General features: G+C 39.0%; 1 protein-coding gene across 41 annotated transcripts in view; it reads left to right on the forward strand.

The window, feature by feature from the left end:
• The window catches only part of CLASP2 (cytoplasmic linker associated protein 2), a 155966-nt gene extending 141960 nt beyond the window's left edge, over positions 1-14006 (forward strand). For all 41 annotated transcript variants that reach the window (XM_054060001.1, XM_054060006.1, XM_054060003.1 and 38 more), the window contains 7 exons: positions 440-593; positions 1840-2068; positions 5756-5949; positions 6731-6859; positions 8573-8779; positions 10590-10706; positions 11763-14006. In XM_054060001.1, coding sequence (XP_053915976.1) covers positions 440-593; positions 1840-2068; positions 5756-5949; positions 6731-6859; positions 8573-8779; positions 10590-10706; positions 11763-11849 — 1117 coding nt within the window. In that variant the 3' untranslated portion in view covers positions 11850-14006. The remainder of the gene's footprint in view (positions 1-439; positions 594-1839; positions 2069-5755; positions 5950-6730; positions 6860-8572; positions 8780-10589; positions 10707-11762) is intronic.
• Positions 14007-14532: the final 526 nt, after the last annotated feature.

Below are 14532 nucleotides of genomic sequence, written 5' to 3' on the forward strand. Positions count from 1 at the left end.
GTACAAATGGATTAACAAGAGACGGAACAAAAGTATTCACCTCTGACCAATGTTAGAAAAGGTCAGCTAGGTCATCAAACTAGGTGTAATACTAGGGAGACTAAAAAATTATTGGTTTATAAATGTTCTGGTCTTTAAGTTTGTGGTACCAGTGTTGCCAGCAAAGTGGATTTTGTCATTTTGCTTTTAGCAGGGAGTTTGCCGTGAAAGCTGTTGAGCATTGTCAGTCCTCCTCACTTTAGAACTGTTTTCAGAAAGAGTGAAGGATGGTTTAAAAATCATAGTTGTTTCATACTTATAAGAGTAAAACAGAGCAGGAGTAGTTTGTTGCTGCTACAAAATGTAGCCCTTCCCTTAACCACCTGCTAAAGTTATTTAAAAATACGAGGTCACAAAATAAATCTGTCTTAATTCCTATTTCTTTCTCCGTGGTCCACAGTGCATTTGACTATGACACTGAAAACATGAATTCTGAAGATATTTACAGCTCTCTCCGTGGAGTCACTGAAGCCATTCAGAATTTCAGTTTTCGTAGCCAGGAAGATATGAATGAGCCTGTAAAACGAGATTCCAAAAAAGATGATGGTGATTCGGTGAGTATTTAAACTCGGTGCATCTTGGTATTAGCAAACCAAGCCAATGACTGATTTATTACAGATGACGAAGCAACTTTTTCAGTAGGTGTGCATGTTAGGACTTCTGAAGAGAGCTGTTTCTCCTAAATCACTTCAGAGCTTTAGAAATAAAAGTTCCCAGTCTTGAACCACATATTGGAAATGTAAATGCAAGTTCTAAGTAGTAGCTGTTTGTTTTAAAATGTTAGCCATTTAGAATCATAGAATCATTGGATTGGAAAACACCTTTGAGATCTTCGAGTCCAACCATAAAAACAGATTGCCTTGCAAAACAGCTGTTCAGTTTTTCAGATGTCTGCACCATAACAGCTGTTTTTCCAAAGATTTTATTGTATTCCATATGAAATATGTGAGTTTTCCAGCTCTACGTGCAGTTTTTGAAACTTGTTTTTCTGTGGAACTTTGGCTTTCAGGTCAGAGCTTGCAAAATATGTGTATGCTTAGATATGTTTTTAATTCCTTAGCATCAAACTTCTGAGATAAAATCACAGAACTGTAGAATGGTTTAGGTTGGAAGGGACCTTAAAAATCATCCAGTTCCAACCCCCCTGACATGGGCAAGGACACCTCTCGCCATATCAGGCTGTTCACGGCCCCATCTGGCCTGGCCTTGAACACCTCCAGGGATGGGGCATCCACAGCTTCCCTGGGCAACCTGCACCAGTGTCTCACCACTCTCATTGCGAAGAATTTCTTCCTAATGTCTAATCTAAATCTTTCCCTTCCAATTTAAAGCTGTTCCCCCTTGTTCTATCACTACAGGCCCTTGTAAAAAGTCCCTTCAAGCTTTCTTATAGCCCCCATCAGGAAGGCTGCTCTAAGGTCTCCTTGGAGCCTTCTCTTCTCCAGGCTGAACAACCCCAACTGTCTCAGCCTGTCCTCATATGGGAGATGCTCCAGCCCTCTGATTATCTTCGTGACCCTCTGGACCTGTTCCAACAGCTTAATGTCGTTCTTACATTGAGGATTCCAGAACTGGACACGATACTTGAGGTGGGGTCTCACAAGAGCAGAGTAGAGAGGGAGAATCATCTCCCTGACAGCTGTTTCAAGTTCACGAAATTTTTGTGGACTATGTAGGTTTTCTTGAAGGAAAGCAAACTTCTAAGACTTGTTTATTTGAAGGCTAGTTTGATTCTTTTGCCATTTGAAAGTTTTTACTACATGTATTTCATGTGTCCGTCTGATATTTCCTTTCCTGCAGATTTGCAGTGCTTCTGGAATAGTAGATCTACGAGCAGGAAGTGGTGTGAGCGATACAGGCCGAACAGCTCTTGATAACAAAACATCATTACTCAACACAATGCCTCCCCACTCTTCGCCACGTTCACGAGAGTATAACCCATACAATTATTCTGATGGTATCAGCTCATTTAATAAATCTGCTTTGAAAGAAGCCATGTTTGATGATGATGCAGAGCAGTTTCCTGATGGTAAGTGTCAGATTGCAGTATGTGCTAGTGGTAAAATGGTGAGGTTTTCAATCTTTTAGTTTCTGAATTTACCGCCTATGTATATATATATATATTTATCATCAGTGCCGCTTCTTAGAGTGGTGTTTGCAAATATTGTTTAGATTTAGTTTAGTTGTTAGTACTCCTTTTGTTGTATTACTTGGTATTTGTAGAGATTAAGGATAAAAATGAGATAAATATTGCAGTATATCGTATAATTCTGGTAGCACATCCTGTAGCATTATTATCAGTGTAAATTTACTTATCACATTGCTTTATGATTGAAATTTAAAGGGTTGGTGGGAGGGATTTACAGCAAGGAAGGAAAACTGGATCAAACCAGATTGGGAATTAGGTGAAAGACAAGTGTTTTGTTAGTAATGTATTTGTATTTGAAACATGGCATCGGTGTTTTCTGTTGACTAAACAGTCTTTAAAAAAAAACCAAAAAAAAAGCTTTACCAGGAAGGTGATCGGTTTATTTAGCCCGTGTGAATCTAGGAAGTTGGGCTGTTGTTTTGTAGGCTTCTAGAGCATCTTTTCAATATTTCTCAGTGTATCTTTGTGTAATTTTTTTTATCTAAAGGTTGGAAAGGTTCCAGAGTGTCACTGCTATCATTATTTTAAAAACTAGTTGGTGGTTTTCACAGAATCAGAGAATGCCAGGTTGGAAGGGACCTCAGGGATCTTCTGGTCCAACCATATAGGTGATGTATAGTTTAAATGAGGTGGTCCGGCACCTTGTCAAGCTGAGCCTTGAAAGCATCCAGTGTAGAGGAATTCACCACTTCCCTGGGGAGACAATTCCAGTGTTTAACTGCTCTTAAGTGAAAAATTTTCTTCTGGAATCCAATTGGAATCTCCCCAGGAGCAACTTATACCTGTTACACCTTGTCTTTTCCATGTGACACCTTGTAAAAAGGGAGGCTCCATTCCCTTTGTAGACACCCTTTATGTATTGGTACATGGTAATAAGGTCTCCCCTAAGCCTTCTTTTCTCAAGGCTGAGCAAACTCATTTCTCTCAGCCTTACTTCATATGGAAAGTTTCCCAGTCCTGTGATCATCTTGGTGGCCCTTTTCTGGACCTCTCCAGCCTGTCTGCGTCTTTTTTGTTTAGCGGGCACCAAAACTGGCCACAGTACTCCAAGTGCAGCTGAACAACTGCTGAGTAGAGTGGAATAATGATTTCTTTATTTCTGCTGGTGTTGCCCTTCTCAGTGCACCCCAGCATCTCATGCCCTTCTTTGCTGCTGCAGCACACTATTCACTCATATTGAGTCTTGTTTTCTACCAAGAACCCCAGGTCGTTCACCACAGAGCTGCTCTCCAGCCAGGTGGAACCAGTCTTAGATGCACACCAGGGTTTTGTATTCCCAGGTGCAAGACCTTACACTTATCTCCATTGAACTTTACAAGGTTCCTGCTAGCCCACTCTTCCAGCCTGTCCGGGTCTTCCTGGAGGGCAGCTCTTCCCTCTGGAGTGTCTTACATTTACCATGTTTTTTATTTCAGTCCATTCCTCTAATTTATCATGGTAACATTCTTCTTTTTTTTTTTTTTTTTTGTCATCCTATTCTCCAGTATGTTTACAATTGCTCTTAAACAGATGTCATCTGCAGATTTTATATGTGGTCTCCATATCCCCTCAGTATCATTAAGAGGCATCAAACAACTAGGTTCTGCACAGACCTGAGCAGGAACATCACTGTTACGCCTCCAAATTAATAGAAAGCCACTTATAGTCTAGTCACTCTGCAAGCAATGCATCAAGTTTTGCAACCGCCTCACTGGCTTTTTTGGCCATGGTGTTTGCACGGCTTCTGTATCAAAATGCGGGGGGTGACAGTAGGAAAATCTTTACTAAATTCAGGACATACCTTTGTCTTCCCTTTTAATCCCTACATTGTTTATCCTATCAAAAGGATGTTATTTGATTGGTTTGAGAAGAGCTGTTCTTCATCAAATATTTTTATCTGTAGTGCATACTTTAATTCATTCAGTTGAAGGAGTTGCATCTGCTCTTCCTCATTTGTGCTTTTTTCTTTTCTTTCTGAAAAATAGATTTTGAGAGTAGACTTTGGATGTGACTTCTTTTACACTTCTCCATTCTTATCTGGAAGATGTTTGGAAGTGAAACAGTGTGTGCTAAGTCATACAGAGGAATGGAAAATGCAGGCTGTAAAGGCACATCCCTCTTGGTTGTCTTGGTGTTCTTCATTAATTTCCAGCTATTTCCTCCACTAATGGAGCTTTTTTCCTCCCCTTATTTCCTGCATGGACACGGCTACTACCTTCTCCTCTCTTTACGCCTTCCCTCCATATGTTCAATTTGCTACTTCTAACTTTATACAAATATGGGTAGTTTTGCTGATTATGTGTCAATATGTGTTCCCCGAAATAGGATTTACTGTAGCTGTAATCCTCATGGTTTCATAGAACAAGTGTAACGTCATGATCTTGTTTCTGTAAAAATGATTGACCACTCTGCACATCTGTACTGATTAATAACCTGCCTAATGCAATTTCAGTCTGTCCTGTAGGCAAATACTAATGATCCATTTAGAGAGCCTGCAAAGCATGCATTAATATGGAGGCAGTAGACGTGCTTGCAGAAGGAAAGATTTTGCTTTCAGGTGCTCATGTTCCTGTTTATTCATGCAAAACAGAATGCAAATAGGAGCATTGAGTACAAAACCTGCGATTTTTAATCTAACTGAAGTATGATTTTAAGATACTTGGTACGTCATTTACTCCACCCCCCCATGCTATGGACAGGGACACTTTCCACTAGAACAGGCTGCTCAGAGCCCCGTCCAGCCTGACCTTGAATGTTTCCAGGGATGCGGCATTTACTACCTCTCTGGGCAACCTGTTCCTGTGTTTCATCACCCTCAGCGTGAAAAATTTCTAAGTCCCTTCAAGTGTGGAAAGGCTGCAGTAAGGTCTCCTTGAAGCCTTTTCTTCTCCAAGCTGAACAACCCCAACTCTCTTAGCCCCTCTTCATAGGGAAGGCGTTCCAGGCTCTCCCAGTCTGCGTCTTGCAGCCCATCCCCTCAAGAGGTTGGGGAAGAGAGCTTGCTAGTGAAGCAATCATCATGGAATCCTCTCTGATCAAAATTAAAATCCAGAACAATCTCTTCATGACTACTGTTGGGACTATTGGGAATATCTGTGGGACTAACAGCCTTGGTTTGCTTCTGTATCAACTATTGTGTACAAAGCATGATTCTTTTTTTGTTTTCTGTTTGTGTTATCAGCCCAGTTATTGCTGTGGAACCAGGGCTTACAAAAGTCTAACCATTGTTGTAATATTAACAGAGAAAAGACAGAATTGACCATCCTGGATGGAAGGGTCATACAGTAAAGTTAGCACTCTGTGTGTAGATCAGGTTGAAAAGGATTCAGAGTATTTATCACTTTGGGTATCGCAAGTATAAGAACTCTTGCAGTAAGCTGGCTTTTGGGGGTGAGGAGGGCGGTTTGCATATCATTGTAGGGTTTCCTTAGTGATTGTGAAGTTGTTCAGCATTGATGGGGAAGAAATAAAAGTATGGTAAAAAGCCAGGCAGCCATCCTAGAAAACAGCCTTCTCTTGTACAGCAGGTACTGATATTCATTTGCAATCGTCTGAGAAGTGTGTTTCTGTGTTGTGTGTTTTTGACAGAGCCTCCTATGGACCATTCTGATCTGGTTGCAGAGTTACTGAAAGAGTTATCCAACCATAACGAGAGAGTTGAGGAAAGAAAAGCTGCCCTGTATGAGCTCATGAAGTTAACTCAAGAAGAGTCTTTTGGTGTTTGGGATGAGCACTTCAAAACAATACTACTTTTGCTGCTTGAAACACTTGGAGATAAAGAGGTGAATTCAGATTAATCCAATTAAGAATGTTAACAAAGTGTATGGTTTGCTTTCAGTATCTTTGGATTTTGGGTGGTAGGAAGGGCACTGATAGTCTTGAAAAACAGAAGCCTGTGGAAATAAAAAATGTCATGAAGTCTGAATGCTCCAATGGTGAAAAGGTCATTGGCAATTCTTATCTTTTCAAATATTGTTTTTGGTTTTTTCTCACACAATAGATTAAATGAAACATTTTTCAGTGGGATCCAAAGCTCATCTGTTAACAGCCCTTGGTGGAATTGTGTGTCAAAACATCATGTGTGGCAAAGGATTTAAAAATGTATTTCTAAAATACACATAATTCAGTCTTTTCACAATGAGCATCACTGTAATTACTCTATGCAAGGGCCATTTTTTAGACACCAGCACTTGCTTTGTATTTAAAGAAAATAATGATTTGTAAAAGAAACTCCAGAAATATATTTGCATGCTGTGAAACTAAAGGTTTTATTGACACTTGTAAAGAGTAAAATTATTTGTGACTTAACCTCTGGGTAGTGCAGATAACTCAGGTGAGCAACGTGTTCATGATGTGCCACCTGAATTATCTGCAAAAAGAGAGATGGAGAAGAGTGAGAAACTGAAGGTTTTTTCTCTGGCTGTGTATGTTCACACTGGGTTTGTACTGTGTATTTGCATATTGGTATTTTTCCATTATCGAAGACTCTTCCAGCTGCTGAACAAATGTTAACACGTCTCTTTAAAGATACTAAACTCCTTTATTTTAATATTGAATCTTCAGCATGCAATTAGAGCTTTGGCATTGAAAGTTCTAAGAGAAATTCTAAGAAACCAGCCAGCAAGGTTTAAGAATTATGCAGAGCTCACAATCATGAAGACATTAGAAGCACATAAGGATCCTCATAAGGAGGTTAGTAATCAGTTATTATGTTTATTTGAGGTTATGACATAGAATTATGAAACAAAACAGCTGTCTAACTGTTGTTTGAGAAATTAGTCAGATCTTACTGAGGAAGTAAGTTGTTTAATAATCATTCAGCTGTCACAAGTTAACATGGGTATGCCAGAAAAAAAACACCTGCGGTTCTGTACACTCAGATGCTTAATACCAGCCCTAATAACAATTTCCTTGTGTGCTGGCCAAGAGGACATAGTAGCCAACAATGTGTAATTATAGATTTTCAAGGAGTAACTGAAGGGAGTTTTTTCTTTGTATGACATCTTAACCTGAGTTAGAGGTGTCTTGGATCTCTACAAGCAGCTTTTGGTTTTCATTAAGGTTCCTGGTTGAGAGATGGGGCTGAAAACAGCTAGGAATTGTCGGCCCTTTCCATAGCCAGCTCTGCTCCATTCGAGAGCATGGCTGTGGATGTTGTTAGGGCAGAATGCACAGGAACATATCAAAGGGAGAAGCTGGTCGTGGCTGAGCATAGCGAACGACTTCAGAAGTTGAAAGATAACTGTGATCTTGCTCAGAAGTGTTTGTAATGCATGCAAACACGATGAGGGATCATGCATGCAGATAGAAGAAACGCAAATACAGTAACCACGCCAATATTAAATAGTTCACATCAGTGTTACTGGTGCTGTGGAAAGAACCCGGGTTTGTTAATAAACTAGTACATCTCCTTGCTCTCCCCATGCAAGGGCACTTACTCTATATGGAACTTGCTGTGGAGATCCAGATTTTGAAGTATGACTGCAGCTACTCCCATACCAATGACTGTTGTCAGTCATCTGATACTTATTTTTCTTTTCCCTGCACACTCTTGATTTGTTTCATATGCTTTCTTTATTACAGCATCTTGTCCCCTTCTTTCCTTCTCTGCTACTGTGCTTTCACTCTCTCTTGGTTTCAGGTATATGAGTGAGAGAGTAAAGGGGACAAGGATGGAGAGAACCAGTTATGTTTTGTACATCCTTGATGTACAAAATGCTGATTTTATATAGCGATTTGCCTTGTTAGATGGCAGACACCACAGCTGCTCTAATGCAAATATCAGAAGTGAATTTTCTGTATTGTGCCCATGTTGTATACGAACTTCTGTACTTATTGACTTCCTACATGATTACTCTTGTTCTGCTGTGTATTCTTCAGGCTAAAAGTACTCTCTTCCTGTAATTTCTTTCTAACTTAGAGGGGAAGAAAACCAGCCAGATTGATTTCTAGAAGTAGCAGTTTTGGCACATCATTGAAGAAGTTTTTGAGATTAATGTGAAAATGTCTTGTGGTGATTGCTGACCTCACAAGCAGTAACAAATGACCACACAAGGAACTAGAGATTTAGAAAGATAGTTTCAATACATAGTCAGAGGATATTGCAGAAGAGAGAAATTTCAGATCCAGTTCAAAAAGTGGGTTTGAAAATGTGGTGTGTATATTGCTGAGGACACAAATTAGCCACAGAATACTGGGAAGAGTCTTATTTATAGGAAAGTAGGTCCAACTGTTGGAAGCTTGTAAACAGGTTTTCAAAGGGCTTTTCATTCACATATCGCTACAGTATTGTAGAGATCTTAGTAGGAACTTCTTGTGATCTAGACCATTACTACCAGGTAACAGACCAAAGTAACAGTCTCTTGATAATAATTTTAACATGTCTTTTGCTTGTGCTTTCAATAGGTGGTGAGATCTGCTGAAGAAGCTGCTTCCATGCTGGCGACTTCCATTAGCCCAGATCAGTGTATCAAAGTTCTTTGTCCAATTATCCAAACTGCAGATTACCCCATTAATCTGGCTGCAATCAAAATGCAAACAAAAGTCATAGAAAGAGTATCTAAAGAAACCCTTACTCAGCTTTTACCAGAGATTGTGCCAGGTCTAATACAGGTAAGGAGAGAAAAACCAAACAAGGAATCTGTATGTATTGCATAGGCTTTTGAAAAATAGCATCCCTTAACTCTCTTAAAGGAATTTATTTGTGTGATAGCTGTTGGCTGCTTTGACCCAAAATAATTCAGGTAGTGGGAACAAACTAAAGGAACAAAAGGACCTGGGGGTGCTGGTTGACAGCCGACTGAACATGAGCCAGCAGTGTGCCCAGGTGGCCAAGAAGGCCAATGGCATCTTGGCTTGTATCAGAAATGGGGTCACCAGCAGGTCCGGGGAGGTTATTCTCCCTCTGTACTCGGCACTGGTGAGACCGCACCTCGAATACTGTGTTCAGTTCTGGGCCCCTCACCACAAGAAGGATGTTGAGGCTCTGGAGCGTGTCCAGAGAAGAGCAACAAAGCTGGTGAGGGGGCTGGAGAACAAGTCTTATGAGGAGCGGCTGAGAGAGCTGGGGTTGTTTAGCCTTGAGAAGAGGAGGCTGAGGGGAGACCTTATTACTCTCTACAACTACCTGAAAGGAGGTTGTGGAGAGGAGGGAGCTGGCCTCTTCTCCCAAGTGACAGGGGACAGGACTAGAGGGAATGGCCTGAAGCTCCGTCAGGGGAGGTTCAGGTTGGATATCAGAAAAAAATTCTTCACAGTAAGAGTCATTGGTTACTGGAACAGGCTGCCCAGGGAGGTGGTCGAGTCGCCTTCCCTGGAGGTGTTTAAGGAACGGGTGGATGAAGTACTTAGGGACATGGTTTAGGGAGTGTTAGGAACGGTTGGACTCGATGATCCAATGGGTCCTTTCCAACCTTGTGATTCTGTGATTCTGTGAAACTCTTTGATTGGCAGGTAGCTAAATTGTAACTGTGGTTAGTACTCCAAGGAAGTCTCAGTAGTATATTAAGTACTAGTTATAGTTAGGCATGGTAGATTTATTTAGGCTTATTTTATTGTTAGGCTTATTTATAAGATTGGTTTTTTTGTTGTTTGTGTCTTTTTCCAACTTGCAGTCGTTTGGTCTGAAATTGTCCATGTTGTATTTTTGTATAATTGTAGGTTTTTATCACTTGGGGCTTGGGGGCAGGCAAGAGGAAAGAAGCAGTTGGTTGGGGAAAGTTTAATAAAATGAGAAGGATATCAGAGGTTTCTCTTCCTTTAGTCTTTAAAAGTAAATTCTTTCCCACCTTATCAAGAGCCAAGATACGTTAATTTGCATGTGACAGATAAAGATTTCTCAGAGTCTGACAGCTGCATTCTGCAGATTCCTGTCTTTAGTGGGAGTGATCTGATACTGCATCTGCAGGATGGCAGAAGCAGGGAGGGGGCCCTCCGAGAGGTGGGACAGGCAGGCATGGGGTACTAGCAAAGTGGCAAAAGAAACAAAAATCATTGAGGAACAAGATGGGAGTTACCAAAAGATTCTTTAGCTGTTAAGAGAATACTTTCAGGGTAAGGAAGCTCTAAACTGGGTGGTCTTCTGCTTTAACTAAATGCCTGTAAAATGAGAATATTTTCTCTATGTACTCCCCTGCTGCATGACAGCAGCTCTGTTTTCAGTGTAACTTATGAACAGGATTGTGCGGGCTTTCGTTTCAGTCTGGAAAATTATTATCAGTGGTGATTAATAAGCAGCCTGTTTCTAAAGTGCATGCTCTATATTTGTGTATTTGTTTGTTTTGTTGGAATGCTTCATTTGGCAACACTGGCCTTAGTTTGCTGTAGACTTCAATGTATTTATTATAGTAAATAAGTAAATAGCTTTCTGAGGCTTTTAATAATTAACTGATAAGGTATTAATGTTAATTTTATTGCTTTCCAGGGTTATGATAATTCAGAGAGCAGTGTTCGTAAGGCATGTGTTTTCTGCCTTGTAGCCATTCATGCAGTAATCGGTGATGAACTAAAACCACATCTCAGTCAACTCACTGGCAGTAAAGTAAGTAAAAGATACCATTTAAAGAAATCTTGCTTTGTAGTTTGCATGTATGCATTTGCATTGGCATTTTGGTGGAATTGCAGAAGGCTTCATAAGAGTACACACTTGAATGAGAATGTTGGGGCCACTGAAACCCTCTAGGGGTTGAGACAACTTCATTATAAAATGTGCAAAACTTAAAATCCATAGATCTTTATTTATTCAAGTGTTTGAATTTGGGCATTCAGATAAATCCTAAATTATGTTTCTTGCTCCTGTTTAATCAATTCAGTTACTGAGTGTTTCCCCTGAGTTAGTGATAATGGCTGTCTATACTCAGCATGGCTTTTCCAGTCACTGTTTATTGCCTGTTTTTTCATGCAAGTTGTGATTGGAAAGCAATAAATGTAATATATAGATGTTACGTTTAGCAGTTCTATTTATTCTCTCTCGTTGTTATTTTGCTTTCATCCTTTTTTGTACTTCTAATTTGAAATAATAATAATAGTAATCATAGTGTCATCCTTTCTGGTTCAGGATATTTATGATTTTATTGACAACTTTTACATACAATTTTTGTATGCAAACAGCTGAATGTCAGTTGCGAATCTATCTGTCCCTGGAAGTAAAACAGGACAATAAATTTTGAATGTCTTTCAATAAGATAGCTATATCTTAAAAAAGCTCTCTGGCAGTGGTTGTGTTGAATGTGATTCTGTACCGAATCAGAAGCTTTAGTAAGTACCAGCATCAACAACTAACTGGAAGCTTAAAAACTCAATGTTAACTTAAAACACACCTTATTTGAAACAGCGTTGTAATTTGAGGAAAATATTCCGTCTGTCTTAATCTCACAACCTTAAATCATTCTCTTCTTTATATTCATAAATGAAGCCTGTGACAAATTTTGCCCCTTGCTGTTTTCACTGGCAAGTCTGTTACCTTTGAATTAACTGTGTAAAATATAATTTTGCTTTCGGGGAAAAGAAAATTGTTCAGTGTCTCCGTTGTACCATTCCTGTAGACTGTACTGTTTGCAAATACTAAATCAAGTGAATTTCTGGCTTAAATCTGCAGATGAAATTATTGAACCTTTACATCAAGCGTGCACAAACAGGCTCTGGAGCAGGGGACTCAGCAGCAGATATGTCTGGACAAAGCTAATGAAGCCGACAAGAGTTAACCAGGTCTCCTAAAGCAAGGGCAAGGCCCTCGTCAGTGAAAGGAAAATTCTTGCATACAATTTCTGGAACTTTTTTCTTGGTTTTTATTTTTTCCCTTTTCTTTTGTTGTTGGGTTTTTTTTTTTTTTCCCCCTTTAACCAATGGCTGTCCTCAGCCTGCATGTGACTGTTGCAATAGAATTATTCCAAATCCAAGGAAAAACAGTATTAACATCAGTTGATCAAAGCAGAATAAAATCTAAAAGTAATCTAATCCATCAGTTATCCTGTTCACAGTCCTCTCTGTCTTCCCATTAACTTTTGCCAGTGTTACTGTATGAAAAAAAGATATTTTTTTTTAAATGCTAATGAAAAAGGTATGCTTTAAGCTTCAGAAGTTAAAATATAAATTCTGTTGCTTTTATTCAGCTGCAGGTAACATTACTTTTTTTATTGCTGTTTTGTTTGAGTATCATGTCCTTCGCTAGAAAAAGAAGTGATGTGAAACAAGGTTGAACTAGTCTGAACTGCAGTGAGCCTTGTTCACTGTTGGTGGTTCATCATCTTATTTACAGCTTGTTTGGGATATTCTAGAGATTGAGAAATACGCCTATAAAAAAAGCTGGATTGATCCAGTTCTGTAAAAGTGATATTGTTCATTGGTTGTATGTTTGTTGCATAAATAAGAATTTAGTGTGCGCAGTAGAGGACTGGTGCAACCAGTACCTTTTAATGTGGAAGACAGCCCTTTCAGGGTAGCATTGCCAACCTGGTGATAGTGTGGCAGTCTGCTTTTTAGCAGCAGAGTTAATGGTCACTTGATGGACGTGAACCATCCTTGTCACCTTCCGTTCTTCAAGCAGGATGCTTCAGAATGGAGTGCTCTGCCCAAGCATGCTCAGTATGTATTTATCTTTATCACTAGAATGTTTCCTCTCAACCTAATTGCTGGAACAAGTAGTCTTGTATTGTAACTCACATGGGATCTTAAGACAACAGTGCAGAAAACTATTTATTCGTTACCTTCCTAAAGGCACCGAGATTTTCTGCATTGAATTTAAAGGGGGGTGCGGGGGCTCTGGGGAAAGAGACACAAATGCTATGGATCTTGCCACCTTTTAATTTAAAAGAAATATATATTTTGGATGAGTTGGGAAAGCTGCACCAAATTATTGCATGGTTTTCTTGAATAGCATCCTCAAGACCCATCTGGATTAAGGTGTGGAAATGTTTCCAGGGATTTTTTTTCCATTTTTGAAAAAAGAATTAGTTTATTGTGAATAATGGTTCTTTGTATTTATGAACTTGATAATGGAAAGAGAACAAAGATCAAGTAAGCGTGTCCCTAAATGTTGTCTTTTTCTTTTTTTTCTTTTTTTTCTTTTTCTTTGGTCTTGGACATAAGCAGCCAACTAATTAACTGAGAACTGGGATGAAACAGTGCCCTTCCCAGGAATGGTGGACCTTTGTTTTTTTTTCCCCCTGACTTTTTTTTTTCCCTTTGACTGTGATGTTGTCTAGTTGTAGGAAGTGTATCCTGATAAGAGAGAAAATAGCAGTGCCAAGGATGATGATCTATGCTAGGCGAAAATTCTCTCTACCTCTTCAGGGTGACTAATTTTTGACTGAGCTGCTGCCAATAGCACCCAGTGGAAGAACTGTCTACAGAAATCTTAGAGGTTTTTTTTCCCCAGATTATCACCTAATGTGTGTTCAAAACTCCACTCTTCATCATTGCAACCAAGTATCATAAGAAACTACTTACACACTTTGCTTGCTAGGAACCCTGAAAAGCAAAACTGGGTAAAAAGGTCAGATGCTTGTAGTTACATGAAAGGTTGTTTTCACTTCATTTTGAAGTGAATGCAATAGAAAGAGTGATGATGTGGTTGTTGAAGAAGCAATGCCATTGCAGAGATTTATTTGGAGGATAAGTTGTAGAAATATATGTAAAGAATTAAAACCAAGACTGTCATAACTCGTCACTAGCCCTTTTTAGCAGCTACATCAAGAAAATAGTATCTCCTCTTTCTTTCCTTTATTCCGTGTAACATCCTTGTTGTTTTCTATTGTTTAATTACATTGTGTATTTATAGTTCTATGCTTACCATTGTGCATATACTGGCAATAAAATGTACATAACATTACTTAAAAAATTAGCCATGTATACATTCTGGTTTTCTGTTTTATTTGATCACATGCTATGAGAAAAGTTATAAATGTGATTGATACAACATTGGTTTAAAAAATAATCTTCATGTTCTGTGTGTCCAAATGATGTTTCTTTATATACTCTTGTTACTAGGTCTGACTTGGCATTTGAGAACATGCTGTGAACATGCTAGACAAAAATGTGTTTTGGAAATGGAGTAGAATTCTTATGAACACGCGGTTTCCTTCATCTAGGCAGGTTTCTTGTTTGCTGTTTCACTTATTTGTACATTATACATTGTTAGGGGTTTTTTAGTATTTAGAAAGTGGTTTTCAGTCTACAATTTTGTTGTTTACGTTTTGATTATGCAAAAGGTCACTTAAAGAAAAATTGCACAAAGTCTAAGCTTAATAGTCCCATATGTTATCCCTGCTTTTTATACAGGTAGTATTTATTTTCAGAGGATCATTTCGAGATGACAACTGTTTGTCATCTTTTTGAAGATGCTATTTCATACTGAAAAAATAAGTTAT

Source organism: Cuculus canorus, chromosome 2 (genome assembly GCF_017976375.1).
Source record: "Cuculus canorus isolate bCucCan1 chromosome 2, bCucCan1.pri, whole genome shotgun sequence".
NCBI lineage: Eukaryota > Metazoa > Chordata > Aves > Cuculiformes > Cuculidae > Cuculus > Cuculus canorus.